Genomic DNA, 13,980 nt, shown 5'->3' on the forward strand with positions numbered 1-13,980 from the left:
TTTATTTTAAATGTTTTTAAATTTTTTTTGTTAACGTAATGTTTTTATTATTATTAAAATTATTATTGTTATTGTCATTATTAATTTGATTTATCGTTATCTATTTATTTATTAATATTATAATTATTATAAATATTATTATTATTATTATTATTATTATTATTATTATTATTATTATTATTATTGTTGTTGTTGTTGTTGTTATTATTAATCCAAATATTATTATTGTAGTCATTAATGTACTTAATTTATATCATTTCAAATGTGCAGGAGTTTGAAAATTTTGGAGACAACGTAGACTACTCCGGTCGCTTTGTTACGAATAGGGAATTTATCTCCATAGATGAGTTACATAGTTGGGCCGATGCGATAGCAATTACAATCGGTTTTGTTAGCCGAATGGCTGAGGTACTTGAATATGAATTACACCCAGATGGTGCGGATATACCTGAGCCTTACGCTAGTCCACCGAGAAAGGGAAGACCAAGCACTAGTAAAACCATGAGAAGGAGAAAAAGTTCATTTGAATATAGCCGATCATCTTCTCGTGGTCGAGGGTCTAGATCTTCTTCCCGCGGGAGATCAAGTGGCAGATCTAGTGGCCGAGAGACGCAATCTTCAGTAGGAATTAAGTTCAGTTTCAACTTATCCGGTAATTGAATTAATTTTTAGTTTTTTTCATTAATTATTTGTTATTGTGGTTATATTAACTTAATTTACATTTATTGTAGATGATCCAGGAGGTCGTGATTTCTCACAGTTTCCATGGCCTGATTACATCCCATTCATGCTTCCTCCTTATTTGTTCGACTGGATTGATGTGTTAGGTGATGGTAACTGTGGATTTAGAGCAATTGGCGTCACAGAGCTGGGAGGCGAGGAAGCATGGCCTATTTTAAGACGTGCTATGAGTATGGAAATGCAAATGAATAGAGCGCAATACCTAACTTTGTATCTATCTCATGAGTCACTAGACGAGTCAATATTCAGAGTAGGTTCACACACCGATGGACCTGCTCCTTTCATGCACTGGTTCGATGCACCGATGGCTTTCTACTCTGCAGCAACGTTTCTTAACATTGCCATTGCTTTTTATGGTTCTGCTAACGGTGATTCATTAAACAACTGTTTGATTCTTCCTTTAAGAAAATCACAGGCCGCGAGAAGTGTAAATAAACTAATACATATACTTTGGGTTAATCGAAATCATTTTGTTCAACTTTTTATGAACGACGATTCATCCCCTCTGCCGCCGATCCACCCACGTTGGAAACAAGCAGCTTACAATTTCGCGAAAGATCTTGACACAAATTTCACTACGAGGATTATGCTGTGGAATAATCTACGCGGGGCACCCCCACCAACAAATAACACCGCTTACGATGCTGTAAATTTAGATACTCCATAGAATTTATACACGACATTCATTAAAAGTTGTATATAATCCATAATTATACTACAGTGTGTGCTGTTAACAATTTATTTATTTCTTTGATTAATAGGAGGAATTTATAATGCTGGTAGACAAATATACATGTATTTGTGTGATGTGGGTTAGTGTGTATATTTATGTAAATTAAATGCAATCATTGACGAAATTAAATGCAATAAATAATGTAAAATAGTTTCAGTACAGACTATTCAGGGCCTTGCCCTTGATCAGTTTGCCATTGATCATATAATTCTCTACAATCATTAAGGTATATTTCTAACGCATGTCGTTGACGGGAGTTCAAATCCGCAAGCCGCGTAGGTAGTCTTGCCACTGGAGAGAATCGACTGGCCCATTCTTTCGCGAACTGAAAACACAACAGTACAATGTGCGTTATTAAATCATTAAATAAAAGAAACTTGAAAAAAAATTTATAATAAAACTCACTTAATCACATCTGCTCTGACCAGGACCAGGACCGGAAGCCAGCAATTCGTCTCGGGATATGTACGGGTGCGAGCAAACTCTGAACCATTCAACGTAATTAGGTTCAGTCTCTGAAGGAACAGTAGCCCGTCGAAGTCCCTGCTCAACAAGGCGGCCACTGTAGGGGAACCTACTCCACGCCTCCACAAATGCAGCAGCAGAAGAAGGAAAGGTCACGGAGTAGGTTCCGTGTGCCGGTCGAAGAGCCTTGGCTGGTCTCATAGGAGCTGGAGGAATACACTGCACGAACCCAATCTGTCGCAATGCCCGCTCCGGCAAATACACCTCCACAACATCAAAGCAGGTGATACCCCCGATGACTGTGGTGCGTGGGTGCTCATTCAGCAACGCAGCAGCTCCACAATTGTAGGGAGTCCATTCAACCTGCTTACAGGCCAAGTTAAAAAACATATTTCCTACAGATAAAAAACAACATGCATGACAAAATGTAATGTAAAATACCTGAGTCTCTGTCATTGAGTCCAGAACCTTGCGGAATGATATCAACCTGTCCAGCTCACGACCTACTTTCTTCGGCGTCCACATCTCCGCCCTAGTCGTGTTTGGCACATCATCTCGGCGAGGATGAGGGCGGAAAGCGGGGAAGTACTCATAGATCCATGTCTGGAGCAATGTGAGGCATCCAGCAATGGTCTTGCAACCAGCCCTAGATGCCATTCCGAGCTGCCTGTACAAGAACGCCAAAGTCACCGCACCCCAAGCCACGTCCTGTTCATCGTCGTTGACGACAACTATCGGGTGAGGTCGCATGCCAGTCCTGGTCTTATCCGCCAACAAGGTAGAGCCAATGACAGCCATGTAGTACGCTGTGGTCTGGGTATCCAAGGCATGCGACCTATGACACAGCCGCATCAGTTCAGCAACGCTTATGCATCCGCTGGTGAATGAACCTTTACGTCGAAGCTCAGACAGAGGCTCGCCGACCAGATTGGTGATACCAACCTCCCACTCCGCCTCCGAAGGCTCAGCCGGCAGAGAACCATCAATAGAAATGCCCAATATGCGTTGCACGTCGTGCAACATAATCGTCATCTCTCCCCAGGGCATGTGAAAGGTGTTCGTATCCGGCTGCCACCTCTCGACGAACGCCGATATCAAAGCAAAGTCGATGTGCTGGTGCATAATGACCGGTAGTCGACCGAGGGAAGTGGAAGGTAGAAAATCGACTAGCTCAACGGACAAATCCCTCAATCCGATGATGGACTCCACCGGTCTCTTCCTAATACGGCACTCCAGAATCGGAGGCGTACGCTCGGAGCCGTCATAAATAAGTTTAGCTATGTGCCCGCCATAGCTAGGGATCAGTCGCGTATCTGTCGGCCCCCCGGGCTGGGGTGATGTCACTAACCAGTCTGTGTTAGTGGACTGTGAGGGCCTGCCCCGTGGCGGCTCATTATCGACAAAACTTCCTCCTGCACGCTCAGATGCGGCGGAAGAACTAGGGCCGCCACGGGCAAATCTGCCTTCGGGGCCACGAACTATAGTCCACTCCAATGGGGCAGGCTCAGGACCTTGGAACTGAACATCATCAGCATCATTATCATCATCACTATAAACCCCCCAACTACTCTGGAGGCTATCAGCCTGGTCATCAAAATGAGTACGCACTTGGTTCAACGTACTCGACCTTTGGGCTTCTCTGTGTCTGGCCGCCTCTTCCTGCCTAGCCCTCCTAGCAGAACCCGTGACCCCTCTCTCATGCGGGTCCCCTCTGAGTAAGGTAGGCCTAGAACTATTACCTCTCAAGAATTGCCTAAAGAAACCCTTTCCTTTTCCTTGATTACCAGCCATTTTCTACAATTTTTTACGGTTTCATTCAATATTATAAATAATAATATTTCTAAATACATAATAATCATAAATAAAATATGGAAAAAAATAACAAAAAAAAAACAAAAAATTATTAACATTTAATTAAAAAAAAATATATACAAAACATAAACATATATTTAATAATAAATAAAAATAACAATAACAATAATAATAATAAAATTAATAATAACAACATTAACATATATTTAATAATACAAAATTAACAATCACAATAATAATAATAATATTAATAATAATAACATTAACATATATTTAATATTAACAAAAATAACAATACAATAATAATAATAATTAAATTAATAATAATAAATTTAATAAAATACATACGGAAAAAAAAAAAAAAAAAAAAATTATAGGAGTCGCCCAGATCTGGGCGACTCCTTTAATTTTTTTTTTTCGTGATTAAATTTAATTACAAATAACTTAATTTATTAATAAAAATCAGGCTTTTTTTTTAAATTTCAAACTTTAAATATATTTTTCCTAAATATAAGGAAAAAATTAAAAAACAAAAATTTTTATATATACAAAACATAAACATTTATTTAATAATAAATAAAAATAAAAAAAAAAAAATTATAGGAGTAGATCTGGGCGGCTCGACCCTGGTTCAGTCGCCTAAAATTAGGCGACTGAACCGGGGTCCAGTCGCCCAGATCTGGGCGACTCCTATAATTTTTTTTTTTTTTTTTTCGTGATTAAATTTAATTACAAATAACTTACCTCGATTGATAAATTTCGGATTGAACTTAATTTTTGCTGCCAAATTTTGCTTTTGTATGTTGGTTTTTAGTTGTAGTGAGAGTATTTTTAGTGTGATTGTGGTTTATATAGAAAATTTTAGCTTTAATGGCATAATTGTAATTTTTTCAAAAACCAAGGGCAATATGGTAATTTACTAGGGGGGTGGCGAAAAAATGAAAAGGGTGGCGAATTATAAGGATTGGGAAATGTAATATGCCTCTCACATGCAAAGTCAATGTCCACTTGACGGTTTCTGTCCAGTGGTAGTCTTTTGAAAACAAAAATAGCATATAAGGTAGTTTTTTGCAAAAAAAAAAAAAAAAAAAAAAAATTAGATTAGGTAGTTTTTTTTTTTTCTAAATGTGCTATAAATTAAGTAGTTTTTTATAATTTTTCCTAAAAAAAATTCAAAAGGTGAGATTATTGACAGATAATAGAAAATAGGTTAAATATTCACAGCAATTTTTCCTTCTGTAAATCAGGGTCAAGCACTCCACAACATGTGTTATTGTTTTCGACTTATTATTTGGACCTTCTTTAGCTTCTTTCACGGTAAACAAAAAAAAGTGTTTGCATCTCCTCCAAAATAAGTTTGTATTTGGTAAATTAGTAATTATAACAGGTGTTGAAACAAATGATGTTAAATCGAAAGAGAGAGAGATGTAATTGTAAAAAACCTTTTTTCTTAATCTTAAACATTTTGACAAATTCAATCATCATTTCATTTTATTATTTCTAATTTCGTTTTCATTCTGAATTTTATTCCACTTGTTCCTAATTTCTCAATTTTTTAATTTAATATTTTCTTTCTTTTAGAATAAAATTTTAGGCGTAAATTATAAGTTTTATTTTAATTTAATTATATTTGGTAATTTTATTTTTTTCTCTCTCGAAATAATAATAATATTGTACTTTAAATACTAAACCTAGCTAAATTAACTATACTAAAAAAATCTAATATATTCCTACACTATTTTATGAGTTAAAAATAAATAAATAAATAAATAAATAACGGTTCTAGAAAGTAATGTGAGGTGGCTGAATAGTTTAGGTGTCATGATATTAGTTTTTTTTCATTTCTTAATTATTTGCCTTATCTCCTAATTACTTACACATGAAGATGAAAATAAATATATTTTACAAGCTTATATCTTCAGCTGCTACGTAGAAGTAGGAAAAAAAAAACGAAAATCAGAAAATTAATGTTAATTCATTTACAAATAAAAACTAATTCCTTAAAAATCTCTAAAAGTCCTAGAAAATTTCCTAAAAATCCTCAAATAATTCCCTAATAATAATATTTAGTATTAATTTAAGAAATTCAAGGGAAGGAAGCTAATTTTGTGCCTAGAAATTCTACAAATAAGAAAACCATTAAAAGTGAAATTATTAAGGTATAAATTCTTATATATTATTTAATTACATGAAATTATGCCCCTAAATTTTATATGTGTTTATTTTATATAAATTGAATTTTTTGTAAATTTTGGTGATTTAATTCATTGTAAATTAATTTATATGATTTATTCGTTGTAATTCCCCAAAATCGTATAATATAAAATAATTTTAATTAAAATAGTAAATCAGTATATTTTTGTACGAAAATTTTTGGTATTAATTTATATATATTATATAAGTTGTGTATCAATTTCGTGAATTATAGTTGAGTATAAATATTATTATTAAATTTTGCCTAAAAACGCATAAAAATGAGAAAATTCATAATTTGGGTTAAAAATATATAGTTCTGGAAAAATATTTTTTTTACTGTTAGTGCACATTTATTTTTCATTTAAAAAATTTTAAAGAAATAAATTAACAATCTAAATTGTTTTAATAGGCGAAAAGAAAGAAAAGTGAAAAAAATGATTAAATTTATTTTACTTTGGTGAATAAAAGAAAATTACAATAATTTATTTAATAATACATAAATTTGTAAAACATATTTTAAATTTTAATCTTAATAAAAATATAATTATTCATGTATTTAATCTAAACTAAGCTATTAAGAAATTAATTAAATAAAAAAAATGTAGTTCCTAAAATTTGGATAAATGGCTAGGACCTATAATAAACCAAATATCATTTCTAAGATAATTTTTAATATTTATTTATGATGAAACTAATTATTTTATGATTTAAATAAATAGACATTTATATATGAAATTAATTATTAAGATATTAATAACGTTATTTAAAAGTTATTCTATAAATTAATCCTAAAGACCCATTTAAATCTTATAATAAATAGTTATTTATATATAAATTAATTGTTATAATTTTGTTACTATTGTATGCATTATTGTAATATTGCATTTGTCTGAAAATAGTAACATGATAATAAAAGGCTTGATAGTAAGAAAATGGCAAACTATACTTCCGACATGTAAAAACGTGTATTCCTCTTTTCCTTCTCTCTTAATGAATACGGGTATGATTTGTCCGTCCTCACAACCCCTTCCGACCACCACCATCCACCAACGGATGATATAGCTACTATTTCCCATCGTTCTCCTTGTCGTGTGATCATTATATCCTTACCTGTGTCAAATGCAACACCGGCCCATCCTCTCCTTTCCATACTAACCAGATGAACCAGTGTCATTGGTAGCCCTACTTACTAGCTCACATCCTTCCACAGCTACCCAAAACCCTCCTTCACCCCCTCCCCTACCCAGAATTTGAACATAAAGTTTTAAAAAATTGATATAATTTTTTAGTGTCAAAATATTTAATTTTTCAGATTTAACTTCTTAACATATAAAAGATAATTTTTCTTCTTCATCTATTCATAAAGCCCTAACCATGTAACCATAGCACAAATCCAGCGCTAAGATAAATAATAATAATAATAATGATAATAATAATAATAATATAATAATAATAGAATACATACAATCAAAGCGCACATAATCCCCCATATTGAGTAACAAGGTCGATAGATATAAGCCTATAATTTTCATATATACTAAGGTAACTCCATTAAGCCTTCAAACTTCAAAGTAGACACGCATACATTATACATACAATTTAGTCTTCATCGTCTCATCAGCTTTTACTTATCATGCATACACATTCTCGGCCAGTTATGTACCCCGGACATCGTGGATGATAGACCCCGCTGCTTCTCTCACAATAGGCGCAACCATGAACTTCAAATTTCTTTGGAAAAAAAAACGAGAAAATGTCAAATGGACTGTAATACATTGTGCCACAACAATAAACAAATTAATTGTAGACAAGACAAGTGTTTTAAGAATTATTCAAAACACATACGAGGTGATATATAGAATTGGATGGATCCAAGCGCACGCAAAAGAGTGCAAAGGCATGATTACGACCATTAACAACTTCTGCAAAAAAACTTTCAACTGGGGCATCAGGATCATCTTTGTTCTTAGCCTTAAAGTTTAAATGACTGATGATATCTGACTTTATGAGACATTTCCCAGTAGGGCCACGCTTCAAGCTCAAAGTTTGTGCCCTAAATATTCACAGCCATGGAAACAATGGGGTAAATATTGGAAAGAAGAAATTACAGCTAATGATACTCCTTCCGTTCCTATCCAATGACACTATGAAAAATATACCAAATTTAAAATGGAATCTGTTAGATTGTTGGACTATTATTTTAGTAAATAATTGCATGGGAACACCAAATTAATTATTTGGAAACATTAATATGGTGAATCAACACAGGACACTACAACAAAACATGGAGCCTTTACACACTTTTTTATAGACACAATAAAAAGTGTTAAAAAAACATAAAACGTTTGTGACTAAGAGTCCAAGACTTTAGCATCATTGTTGTTGTACTACATTCTTTTCTTCTTTTGAATGATTCGGCCAACTTTTTAGTGTGATTGAAGTTCCATTGCTTATTATGTTTGAAGCTGAATGGTGTTTAGTTTTCGTGATATCATACCGATTGCATTATCACCATTTTTAAAATCCTATGCACATTTGGGAATAAATATACAAAATTTTGAATGATTAGAAGTTATAATTGATTCTAATGTGTATATTGATATTTATTGAACAATCCCTTCAAAGCTTGACATGTGCATATAGCTTTTCCATTCACCTTAAAATTTCTGCGCTAGTGCAAGCAAGCAGTTTGATTCTAGCTTGAAACTGATCTCAGGATAACCAACCAGTATCATGTTTGTGCTACTTCCGTTTGGATCTCTAGTTAGTCACTTCAATCTGTGGCTATGTTACGTTGTGTCGCTGACTCTGATAATTGTTTCAGACACGAGCACATGTCCTTGTGTCAAACCTTACAAAACAATCAATTGTGGTGGAAAAGGAAGTGTCTATACATACAGTGTGTCAAGGGATTCAATACCAGGTCTTGAAGTATTGTAAGGTCCTAAAAGTCTAAGCAACATAGAACTGTAGGAAAGTTAACATATTTAGAGATATTTTTATTCTGTATTTATTTTGTCATATATTTTGTTACCATTCTTAGTCTCCTAGCTTCTGTATATATTCTGGCTTAAGCCATTGTTCATAATTAATACAAAGAGTATTCAAAACCCTAATTCTCTGATTTATTATTCCGTTTCATGGTATCAGAGCCGAAAGGTGATTCCAGGGCTGTCAAACACCTTTTTTGGCTTCATCATTTACCTTTGTTATTCTAAACCTAAACCTTACCTTACCTATGGCTGATTCTGAAAATCCAGAAAACCAAACTTTAACCATGGCACAAATGGAGCATGTACTCCACTTATTTCAACAGATGAACAAAACCCACAAACCTGACCCAGAACCAGAACTTGAACATTCAACACCAGGTCTAAAGGTATCTAAAAAATTAACCTACCACAACTATACAAAATGGTGCAAGCTAATGCACATAGCCTTAGACAGCAGAGGACGACTCAAACACATCATTGCCGCCCCTCCTGCACCTGCAGATCCAAATTACAAAAAATGGAGACAAAGAGACCCGATAGTTCTTTCATGGATTATCACAAATATTGATTCTGATCTAGTTAATCAATTTTTAGATTACAATACAACATGGGATTTATGGAAGGGTATTGAAACTCTTCTTGGCAGTGGAAGAGACGAGCTCCAAATTTTTGATCTCAGTACAAGGGCAAGTGCAATAAAACAGAATAATGATACTATTGAGGTTTACTTTAGTAAACTAAATACCATTTGGAAAGAAATAGATCGGAGGCAGCCGAATCCTATGAAAAGTGATGAGGACATTACCATTTTCAACAAATTCATTCAAACTCAGAGACTGTACCAGTTTTTAGCCGGTCTAGATGAATCTCTTGATAAGGAGAGACGAGATTTGATAAATCAAGTGCCTCTTCCAACTTTAGACATGGCTTATGCGGCGGTTCGAAGGGAGATTTCAAGGCGTGGGATCATGGTCCACATATCATCATTTGGGCATAACCCCTCAGAAATTGGTTGTGGCCTCATCGCACATCACCGGTCGGAAAAATCGTCACTCCGGCGAGAGGATAGAACAAACTTAAAATGTACTTACTGTGGAGGTTCGAGACACACCAAGGACACTTGTTTCAAGCTCGTAGGCTATCCGGATTGGTGGGAAGATCTACAAAAGAAAAAGGCTGCCACCAAGGCACCGGTACACCGGGCCAGCGGCAAAGCCCTTCTCAGTATAGCAGAGATCACCGGCGAAGAGGATCACAACCATGGAGGTTTGTATAGGGAGGAAATAATGGAGGATGCTCATGAAAAAGGAACCAGAAATGAGGAAGAAGAGAGAGACCCACAATTTAGAGAGAGAAAGGAAAAATTGGCCATAAGTGAGGGAGGGAGTGAAAAATTTCCTTACTTGGCTTTTTATAGTGACACAAACACAAACCCTAACCCCACCTTCTCAAACCCACGGCCTATTTATAAAAAAAATCAAAACAAAATTTCTTCCTCTTTAAACCTTAAAAATCGGCCCACTCCACAAGCCCAAATACAATTCCCAAACCTACATAACTCCATAATTAATAATTCACCTTGGATTTTTGATTGTGGAGTCACCGACACCATGACCTTCGACCCACAAGATTTTACCCATCATAAACCCATTCATCGATCTCATATTAAAACTGCTAATAGAGAGTGTGTCCAAGTTCAAAGTGCCGGTTCTGTTCACGTGTCTCCCTCTATGCATTTAAAAAATTGTTTATTGGTCCCGAGTTTATCACATAAATTACTTTCTGTTAGTCAGCTTACTCGAGAACTTAATTGTACTATTCTTATGACTTCCACTGGTTGTGTTGTGCAGGATGCTCAGACCGAGACCGTCATTGGACATGGTACTGAACGAGGAGGATTATACTATGTTGATGAGACGACTCCAAAAGGCCAAGCTTTGCTTGCTCGTGGTTCATCTGATCAACACTTCTGGTTATGGCATCGACGTCTCGGTCATCCTTCCCTAGCTTATTTAAGTTTTTTGTTCCCGTCAGTTAAGAATAATATGTTGACTCTTGATTGTGAAACTTGTGTTTTGGCTAAGAGCCGTAGACATTCTTACTTACCGAGTGTTTCTCGTACTAGTACTCCTTTTTCTTTGATACATTCGGATGTTTGGGGGCCAGCCCCTGTTTTTGCTACTAGTACTTATTCTTATTATGTTCTGTTTGTTGATGATTGCACTCGTATGAGCTGGGTTTATTTTCTTAAACACAAATCTGAAGTTTTTTCTGTGTTTGTTACCTTTTATAATATGCTTCATACCCAATTTCAAGCCACTCCGAAAATTATACGTTCTGATAATGGAGGAGAATTTGTTAACTCCTCTATGAAACGTTTTTTTTCTGATCATGGCATGATACATCAAACCTCTTGCCCATATACTCCTCAACAAAATGGAGTGGCCGAGCGTAAAAATCGTACTCTTCTCGATATTACTCGGGCTATACTCCTTGAGTCTAATACCCCTGCCTCTTTATGGCCTGAAGCTGTTGCCACTGCCACTTATCTTACTAACCGTCTACCCTCCAAACCTCTCCATTATAAAACCCCCCTTGCAACCCTAGCCTCTTTTGTTCCTATACCTCCCTCTCATTCTCTTCAACCTCGTGTCTTTGGATGTGTGGTTTATGTTCATCTTCCTCCACACACTCGAACCAAACTTGAACCCCGGGCTCTTAAGTGTGTATTTGTGGGATATGGAATACATCAGAAGGGATACAGGTGTTATGACCCAGTACATAATCGGAAGTATACTACCATGGACTGTGATTTCTTTGAACAGTCTTATTATTATACCCAGCCTCGTCCTCAGGGGGAGAACACTAGTGATGACTTGAGTTGGTTATTATATCCAGTTACTATTGACCAGGAACCAAAAGAACAAGTAGGTGAAACCACTGATGTTGTCACTGAAAACATAGTATCTCCTCTTCAGACTGATCTTCAGATTGATTCTGTCCAACCTACCGAGCATCCAGAGGAGTTACAAGAGGTAAATTCTGATGTTCCTGAAATTGTTGAAAGCATTTCTGATAACAATATTGCAGATATGGAGTTGCCACACAGGTATGAGTTGTCGCCTAGGAGTACGAGAGGTATACCACCTAAGAGATATGATCTAGAGTTCGAAGCACAGAGATCGAAATATCCTCTTAAAGAAAACAATGACAATCTCTCTCTCACAGCTATTGCCTTTAATGCTGCTCTTTACTCCAATAACATACCAAGAAATATTGAAGAAGCCCTACAGAATCCTAGATGGAAGAAAGCAATGGAAGAAGAAATTTTTACCCTGAATAAGAATGAAACTTGGGAAAAATGTAAACTACCAGAAGGAAAGAGAACGGTAGGTTGCAGATGGGTGTACACTATAAAGTATCAAGCAGATGGTACGATTGAAAGGTTTAAAGCCAGATTAGTAGCTCAAGGGTACACACAAACTTATGGAGTTGATTACTCAGAACCCTTCTCTCCGGTTGCAAAACTTAATACTATCCGTGTCCTTTTTTTCTATTGTTGCAAATAAGGATTGGCCCTTGCATCAATTCGATGTGAAGAATGCATTTCTCCATGGGAAAATAGAGGAAGAAGTATACATGAAAGCTCCTCCAGGGTTCTCAAATAACTATAAGCCAGGAGAAGGGTGTAAGCTCAAAAAGACTCTTTATGGGTTGAAGCAGTCTCCTAGGGCGTGGTTTGGAAGGTTCACAGCAGCTATGAGGAAGTTTGGGTACAAACAAAGTAACTCAGATCACACTTTGTTTCTTAAACGACGAAAAGGAAAGATCACATGTCTAATAATTTATGTAGATGATATGATTATTACTGGAAATGACGAACATGAGATTGATACTTTGAAGAAGCAACTTTTTAGAGAATTCGAAATGAAAGATTTGGAATAGCTAAAATATTTCCTTGGCATTGAGGTTCTGAGGTCAAAAAAGGGTATCTTTATAAGCCAACGAAAATATATTTTGGATTTGCTTACAGAGACTGGTATGATTGATTGTAAACCAGCAGAGACTCCGATTGTTACTCATCATGGGTTACAGATGATCGAAGGAGAAAAACTTGCAGATAGGGGACAATACCAGAGGTTGGTCGGGAAACTTATTTATCTTACTCACACGAGACCAGATATTGCATATGCAGTTAGTGTTGTAAGCAGATTTATGCACCAACCCCAAACTCACCATATGGCAGCTGTTATGAGGATTCTAAGGTATCTTAAAGGTACCAGTGGCAGAGGGATATTTTATAAGAAGAATGGGCACTTAGATCTTATTGCCTACACAGATGCTGATTGGGCAGGAGACAGAGATGATAGGAGGTCTACATCTGGATACTTTACTCTTATTGGAGGCAATCTAGTTACATGGAAAAGTAAGAAACAGAAAGTAGTTGCTCTTTCAAGTGCAGAAGCAGAATTCCGGGACATTGCAAAGGGAATAACTGAAGTAATGTGATTAAAGAAGCTCCTAAGTGAGTTAGACTTTCCGAGAAGACAAACCTGCAGACTTTTTTGCGATAACAAAGCGGCTATTAGCATCTCCGAGAATCCAGTTCAGCATGATAGAACCAAACATGTGGAGATTGACAGACATTTTATTAAGGAGAAATTGGAGAATAACATTATCAGCCTTCCTTTTGTCAGATCAAAGGATCAGCTTGCTGATATTCTTACAAAGGCTGTTAGTTCTGAGGTGTTCGAACAAACACTATGCAAGTTAGGTATCGGTGACCCGAAGACCTAACTTGAGGGGGAGTGTAGGAAAGTTAACATATTTAGAGATATTTTTATTCTGTATTTTTTTGTCATATATTTTGTTACCATTCTTAGTCTCCTATCTTCTGTATATATTCTGGCTTAAGCCATTGTTCATAATTAATACAAAGAATATTCAAAACCCTAATTCTCTGATTTATTATTCCGTTTCAAGAACAGTGGAATTTGAACCTGTATACTAATTTCTTATACAGTTTTCTTTCTCATTCTC

The 13,980-nt window shown here is 35.6% G+C and overlaps 1 protein-coding gene across 1 annotated transcript; it reads right to left on the reverse strand.

Annotated features, from left to right (window-relative positions):
* Positions 1 to 1,637: 1,637 nt before the first annotated feature.
* LOC130828700 (protein MAINTENANCE OF MERISTEMS-like) lies at positions 1,638 to 7,097 on the reverse strand. Its single transcript, XM_057694662.1, has 5 exons — positions 6,894 to 7,097; positions 2,381 to 3,457; positions 2,126 to 2,302; positions 1,900 to 1,989; positions 1,638 to 1,799 (listed from the first exon to the last, which is right to left on the reverse strand). Exons 1-5 carry the CDS (start codon positions 7,095 to 7,097, stop codon positions 1,638 to 1,640), a joined length of 1,710 nt encoding a protein of 569 aa, XP_057550645.1.
* Between the last annotated feature and the right edge of the window lie 6,883 nt (positions 7,098 to 13,980).

The sequence above is a fragment of the Amaranthus tricolor genome, chromosome 12, assembly GCF_026212465.1.
Source record: "Amaranthus tricolor cultivar Red isolate AtriRed21 chromosome 12, ASM2621246v1, whole genome shotgun sequence".
Taxonomy (NCBI): Eukaryota; Viridiplantae; Streptophyta; class Magnoliopsida; order Caryophyllales; family Amaranthaceae; genus Amaranthus; species Amaranthus tricolor.